This window comes from Mytilus edulis, chromosome 12 (genome assembly GCF_963676685.1).
Source record: "Mytilus edulis chromosome 12, xbMytEdul2.2, whole genome shotgun sequence".
Taxonomy (NCBI): Eukaryota; Metazoa; Mollusca; class Bivalvia; order Mytilida; family Mytilidae; genus Mytilus; species Mytilus edulis.
Genome location: NC_092355.1, coordinates 48,555,956 through 48,564,270, shown reverse-complemented (window position 1 = coordinate 48,564,270; position 8,315 = coordinate 48,555,956). Strand labels below are relative to the sequence as shown.

Here is an 8,315-nt window from a genome sequence, read left to right as displayed (position 1 = left end):
AAACGAGGGATTACTGGTAGGCCTCCGCGTTTAAGCAAATAGTTGCTATTTTGTTCTTCAAGTTGTAACAGATATTCAAATAATAGTGTCCACTCTTTATAATTACGAGAAAACATGGGTTTCCAAAATAATTGCAAAGAACAACATATATATATAATCGTGGTAAACTGGTATAAAAGGGGTATAAAGGGAGCAAACAAAACATGAGCTGAAGTTAAAGCAGACAAAATAATTATAGCATAAAAAATACGAAAAAGAGACTAGCAAATACACAAGAAACTTCTTAGAAAGCTCAAGATTGAGTAACATATAACCCATAAGAACCGGAAGCTAACTCAGATCCTCCTTACATCTTATCAGTTCATGCTTCTTATTTATAGATTATGTAAAACTACCTTTCAGACTTTCTATTCGAGATATTTCAGTAAGATTTTGACCAGTTTGTAAAAACACAAATTATCATACTTCAATACTGTAAACCGGGAAATTTTCGCGCTGTCTTTATTTCGCGATTTATTAACACAATCTAAATTCGCGCCGTTTTGATTTCGCGATTTCTCTGTGACCTTTTATAAATAGAGTTTCCCTTAACCTTTCGCGGTCGTTTTATTTTCGCGTTTCACTCATAACCGCGAAAATAGCGAAAATAAAACTGCCGCGAACATTTCCCTCTTTACAGTAGTATATTGTATGACCTGGCCGTGAATCGAACCGACCAACACGCTATTATGAGACCGCCAAAAAGTTGTATGATATGGAAAGCAAAAAATAAAAATTCAGATGCTTGATACGGATCACAAGTTTTTCTGCTCCTTTTTCTGATATTTTAGCTTATCAATAAAATTTGCAGCTGTGTACTTATGACAAAGGTGACGTGATGTTTACTAAAAAGTAAAAAGTGCTGCAACATTGCATCTTTTTGTCTCTAATTGGCCACCCGTCATAACTTTGTGTTGTTGTTTGGTTTCATATATTGTAATATTTGTTTGTCATTTAAAGAAGTTTCCGTACATACGTGTATGTCTATGTTAGATGTATATACAATTTTTCTAGACATGCGAGCACACATTTGATAGAGACTGGATAATAGTTTAATGGAGTAGGTTCGTTAATGGCCAAATTAAGCCCAGATTATTAAATTCAATGTTTCAAGATAAAACAATGTTTTAAGTGGACGAAAAGACATGCGAGAAAGCCACGTGTGTCAAAGTTTTATCTACATCCGAAATACTAGTAGCTTTCAAACAGAAGAATTTTGAGAAATAGGACAAAAGCGTTCTAATTTCCATTACATTAACGCCTTGGAAACATTGAGCACAGGCGTCAACAAATAAAATATCAAGTAAGATATGTAAAATGTCATAAAAAACATTATGTTAAACGATCTCTTTTGTCGACGAATGCTATTTGTTTCCCGTCAAAAGAATTAATGTAAATTTGTTAAAGTAGTTTTTTGCGGATAATCAAAATGAGAGTTATTTGTGACATCATAAAAAGAACGGTTTATATAAATTTTCATAAATTTTTCATAATGTATCTGGTCATTGGCCTTTTTAGTGTTGTATGTTGTTTTTTTTTATTTTGGTTCTTTTATGTGTTTCGGTGTGTGTTGTCCAATTTGGCTGAATTAGCACACATTTTTGTTTAGGAGCCAGCTGCAGACCGGCTCCGGATGAGGGATTCTCATGCTGTTTTGAATAACCTTTGGTGGCCTTCGACTGTTTTCTGCCCTTTGGTCGGGTTTTTGTCGTCTCTTTGACACATTCCACGTTTCCATTCTCAATTTCACTAGCTATTGTTGATTGATGAAAGAAAAGAAATAAACAACAAACTCTGTCAGACTTATTCAGAAAGAATAAAAGATAAGCTGAGGAAGGAATACTCAGAATGCAATAAGAAAGTGAAGAAAGCAACACCAAGTGACAAAAGAAAGTATACAGAAGACCTTGCAAAAGAAGCAGAAAATGCTGCATCTAACCAGAGAATGGGACAGGTTTACCAAGTTGTAAAACAGCTATGCAACAAGAAAACTAATAAGAGCATGCCATTAAAGACAAACATAACAACACATTATCATCCGAAAAAGAACAAAAGGAAAGATGGAAAGAACATTTTCAAGAAGTTCTCAATAGAAAAGAACCAGAAAATACAGTTAGCATCGATACCACAGAAACACCATTAGAATTAGATATAGATCTTTATGCGCCAACCAAACTAGAAATCCAGAGAGCACTAAAAGGTTTAAGGAATAGAAAGGCACCAGACATTGACCAATTAAATGCTGAACTCTTTAAAGCTGATGCTAAGCAAACATCAGATATCCTTTACCCAATTTTTAAAGAAATTTGGAAGAACAACATCATACCAGACAACTGGTCCGAAGGTGACATCATAAGGATACCAAAGAAAGGTGATCTTACTAATTGCAATAACTGGAGAGGTATCACTCTTCTCTCTATTCCTAGTAAAGTATTTTGCAAAATCCTAATTTCAAGAATTAAAACAGCTATAGACATAACACTGCGACAGAAACAGGCAGGTTTTAGACAAGGACGAAGCTGTATAGACCACATATTTGTCATTAGAAACATCCTCGAACAATGTGCAGAATGGCAAAGAAAAATAATCATCAACTTTATAGATTTTGAAAAGGCTTTTGACAGCTTACACAGACAGGGATTATGGAACATCTTAAAAAGCTATGGAATTCCTGAAAAAATAATACAACTCATCAAAGCCTTCTACGACAACTTTAAATGCACTGTAGACTCTGACCCAGACACTAGTTTTTTGGTAAAATCTGGAGTGAGGCAAGGATGTCTGATGTCATCTCTCTTGTTTATCATTGCAGTCGACTGGGTGATGAAATCAACAATGTCAAATACCAACAACGGAATCAGTTGGACACTCACTTCAAACCTAGAGGATATAGACTAGACTATGCAGATGATCTAGCATTAGTATCCAATACTGAAAATCAAATGAAAGAAAAAACGGAGAGATTAGAACAGAATGCCAGAATGATTGGTTTGAAAATCAACTCTAAGAAAACACAAATAATGACAGTAAGCATGCTTAATACACCAGACATCAAAGTAAATGGAGAACAACTGGAATTGGTACAGTCCTTCACTTACCTAGGTAGTGTTGTAACATTAGAAGGTGGAGCTGAACGGGACATCAAAACTAGAATTGGCAAGGCAAGAGATCAGCCTTTCACAGACTAAGAAACATCTGGAAAACACCATCAATCAGAAAAAAGACCAAACTGAAAATCTGTAACAGCTGTGTAACATCAGTTTTACCTTATGGAGCTGAATGCTGGAGAATGACCGAAAAAGACATTAACAGGTTATCCAGCTTTCATAACACCTGCCTACGTAGAATCATGAAGATATACTGGCCAAACAAAATAACTAATGAAGATCTTCATAAGAAAACAAAAAGCCAAGATATTGAAACTACTCTGCTACAGAAAAGATGGAGATGGCTTGGTCATGTCCTAAGAAAACCACAAGGAGATATGACCAACGTTGCATTAAGATGGACACCAGAGGGAAAAAGGAAGAGAGGACGACCAAAAACAACATGGCGTAGAACAATAGAAACAGAAATGAAAGAGAGAGGTTACACCTGGGAAACTATTGAGAAAAAGCAGAAAACAGAGAGGAGTGGCGGCAACTTGTCCTTGCCCTATGTGCCAAAAGGCATAACAAGGACTAAGTAAGTAAGTAAGTATTGTTGAATATGAACTGGGTCTATAAATCCGAATCAAATTTAAGGTAGATTAAGAGCTCATTTTAGGGCCTTATTGAACCTTCTCATTTGAGTGTATAACATCAATAAATAAAATGTGCCATGAGACGACAACTGGCAAATGGAATATGAAACTTTTAAATATCTATATAGATATATGTATTTATCGATAATTTACGAAATTTTCCTTTGATCTAACTGACTGATAATTTCCATTCTCAGCACAGAAGCATGATATGAAAAATTATCGCTAGAAACTAAGGGCACACGTGCCGTTGTCAATGAAATTAACAACGTCGCCATAGGTAAATTATCAGATTATCATTGGTCATCTCAGCTGGATTGCTTTTCTCACTTTCGCCGTATCGACTAAAGCGAGAAAATCAATCTCGTTGAGATAATCTCTCTCTCTCTATATATATATATATATATATATATATATATATATATATATACGAGTTTAAATTGAAAACTACGTTCAAACCTATGATTGTGTTGGATAAAAACCCAAATTTTTATACGTGTGCATGTCAAACAAAAAAAACAAATTTCGTTGTAGAAAGGTCTAAATACAGCACAAACAACATTTTACAAAAGACCAAAAAAGTGAAGAAGTATATTTAAACAAAACTCATTTGACTAACAAGTCATACAACTGATGTTCTTTAACCCTGCTGACTGCCATTGGCGATTGCCAAATGAAATTGATCACAAGATGTAACAAAATGGATCTTAATATAAATTTAATACTAAACAGAAAACAATAAACTTGTGGCCACGATGTTATGCCACAAACATAAGGTGTTAATATTTTTTTGTACACCAGATCCGGATTTCGACAATAAATGTCTGTTCAGTGATGTTAGGGATCGAAACAGTATTTGGAAGGTCATATAAAATGTACCCTCATTTTTTGATAGACTCTTGAATTTTAAGAGTCAATATAGGATGAACGGATCATATAAACCGGAGGGAAAATATGATACAAGCCCAAACGAAAAAATATAAACAAGTCTTAATTGAAAACTACGTTCAAACCTATGATTGCCTTGGATAAAACCCAAATTTTTATACGTGTGCATGTAAAACAAAAAAAAACAAATTTCGCTGTAGAAGGGTCTAAATACAGCACAAACAACATTTTCTAAAAGACCAAAAGAGTGAGGAAGTACATTTAAACAAAACGCATTTGACTAACAAGTCGAACAACTGATGTTCTTTAACCCTGCTGACTGCCATTGGCGATTTCCAAATAAAATTGATCAAAAGATGTAACAAAATGAATCTTAATATAAATTTAATACTAAACAGAAAACAATTAACTTGTGGCCATGATGTTATGCCACAAACATAAGGTGTTAATATTTTTTTTGTACACCAGATCCGGATTTCGACAATAAATGTCTCTTCAGTGATGTTAGGGATCGAAACAGTATTTGGAAGGCCATATAAAATGTACCCTCATTTTTAGATAGACTTTTGAATTTTAAGAGTTAATATAGGATGAACGGATCATATAAACCGGAGGGAAAACGAGAGGTCTTGTGGTTAAGATCACTGCTTATGGAAAAGCTATCAAGTGTTAGAATAGTGTTAGACAATAATTCAATAGTAATAGAAAATCCTTAGTATTTCGAATAATTACATTGTATGAAACAAACTTACCCAGGTAATTATAAGTGTTAATTTCATAACATTTATCTGTTCATAATAAACACACAGTTTCGACCAAACATTTTCTTACGATTTACTACCATACCTCTCACATTGATAGAATACCTTCGGGAAGATGTTTGTATACAAATTACTGTTTAATAAGACGGTGTAATCAATCTTTCAACTGAGAAAAAAGTACAACTTGATATTTCTGAAAACAATGTAAATATTGTGATCATTAAAGTTCTTTTTTGCTAGATTTCACCCACTGGTTGATATAACCTAATTTACTTTAAAAAAAAAGTACATAAACAGCAAAATTCATACAAGGCCAACTTTGCCTGAGAGAGCCGAAACCTTACTTTCTTTATAATTTTAAAATTTAAAAACGGACATTTTAAGAAAGGTTTGTTATAAATCATGTCAGTACCAATGTACTGACTACTGAGCTGATGCTACCTTTGGGGACTGATAGTCAACCATCAGCGGTATGGACCCACTTGGACGTTGCTTTTTTTAGTGTCGTCAATAAAAACATTTACGTCACCTGAACATTGCATAGGGCTTGAAAACCTTTGGGACCACATATTATTTGTACATTATTTATACATTTTTACTGTCTAATGTAATCACTTTTGTATCTTCGATTATAGGAACAGAATAATTAAATCTTAATTCTATAAAACGAATATTGTATCCAGCAATAACCTAAGAATTGTTAGGAGAGTCAGCTGATTTGTGGTTAAGAAATGATAGTTTTAGTACGATTGGAAGAATGTTTGGGCGACTATCATAGTTTATCGGTATTTGTTTGTCAATAACTACACGTCTGATGTTACATCGGCGACTATAAATTCATCGTCTTTTCAAAGATCTAAAATGCTGAATGATGGTTGTGTTAATCGTTAGTCATGTTTTTATTTCGTGTACACAAATATTTCATTTTCGTAGTTTTTATGCCCCATTTACTAGCATTATTATGCCCCATTTATGGGCATTATGTTTTCTGGTCTGTGCGTCCGTTCGTTCGTCCCTACGTTCGTCCGTTCGTCCGTTCGTTTGTCCGTCCGTCTGTCCCGCTTCAGGTTAAAGTTTTCAGGTTAAAGTTTTTGGTTGAGGTACTTTTTGATGAAGTTGAAGTCCATTCAACTTGAAACTTAGTACGCATGTTCTCTATGATATGGTCTTTCTAATTTTAATGCCAAATTAGAGATTTTACACCATTTTCACGGTCCACTGAACATAGAAAATGATAGAGCGGATGGGGCATCCGTGTACTATGGACACATTCTTGTTTTTTAATCTTATTTGGTCAATACTCGCATATAAATGTGATCTCCCTTTGTATTTTCCTTTTTTTCCTTCGTGTCCTTGATAAATCGTTTTATTGTAATTTATACACTTTAATTGTCGGTCAGCTTTGATCTTGTACTGTTAGATAATATCATTATATGTTGTTTATCCAAATTTGTTACTTTTCTTAAACAGATGTTCTGTTTGTTTATGAAATAAAACTAAAATAACACTTAACTTGTACCGTTTAAGTAAAATAACCATATATAAATTATGCATTAGATGATTCAAAGATAGGAAAGCCATGCGAGCTACCTGACTACTACCGAAATTTTATGATTATTACATCCTTTACATATTAATAGATTGTTATGAATGAAGGACTCTTTTCAGTGTAATAAATTAAAATGATATGGTTATGGAAATTACTTAACCAATACATGTATAAATACTAAACTAAGTACTCTATGCATGATTTTTGACGTTTATTACGAATCCATAACATATAATCGACAAAAAATATTTCATTCAGTGTAAACTTTCCCTGCTAATTAACCTTCGTGTTGTTTTGCAAACGTTGACCAAACTTTAAAACAATAACCAACACATATTCATGGAGCACACGCAAACTAAGTTAGATGATAGACATGAAATTGATCGATATATATATATTTATATTTATATTTCTCTGCCTTTCTATTTTTTAATTAAACTTTTTCATAACATTTGTAAATGATTTAATAAATTAAAACTTTTCTTTCTTTCTTTCAGAATCAATAAACGCTATCAAGCTCCAACATTTGTTAACCTTTTATTTCATCACGGTTTCCATTTCTTACTTATGCTGTGCGGTTGAAGTTGCTTATGGAAAAGCTATCAAGTGTTAGAGTACTGTTAGACAATAATTCAATAGTATATTGATAGTAAGATTTTCATAAGACACAGGATTTTCTTTTAAAAAAATGTCCATGTACAAGTTGTTTTTATAGTAAAATTAACCATTCAAGTATATAAAACATATTCAATTTATTTTTATTAAGTAAATAATGAAGCGTGTACGATGTACCTAAATTTCGGACAGATTTTCCTCCGGTTTCTCATATGGAGAATTCGGTAATTTTTACAATTGTATATATAAAGTGTATCTATTATGCGTCACCAATAAACATTTACCGTCAACATTAGTGTTAGTGAATTGTATATCATCTTGATTTTATTTTTCAGTAAGTTTTACACTTATTACTGGATGTTGGACTATGTTTTTTGGTAACATTATTCATGAAAACTTTATGTTTGCCCTTCTACAGCTTTCAAGCTATATCTTTTATACTATAAAGATTGTTAGTATGGAGATATAATGTATGCAAATTGTCATGATTTTCTACAAAATTATGTGGAACTGTGTCATTCTTTGTGATATGATGCATGCCGGAATAAATGAAGTATCCAGTCAACTCCTCTGTTTAATATTATGGCATAATTCATTACTTTGGCGGTCGAATCAAATGTGTCTTTCAGAAATAACCATATCAAATTGCTTTGTTTACTTGTTTCGCATTTCAGCAGTTCATGGACGTTTTAAGGTTGAATTATGTCATGACTGTTTTCTA

At 33.0% G+C, this 8,315-nt stretch overlaps 1 protein-coding gene across 1 annotated transcript; it reads left to right on the top strand.

The window, feature by feature from the left end:
* Positions 1–3,328: 3,328 nt before the first annotated feature.
* On the top strand, positions 3,329–3,727 carry LOC139497655 (uncharacterized). Its single transcript, XM_071285885.1, has one exon. It carries the CDS (start codon positions 3,329–3,331, stop codon positions 3,725–3,727), a length of 399 nt encoding a protein of 132 aa, XP_071141986.1.
* Positions 3,728–8,315: the final 4,588 nt, after the last annotated feature.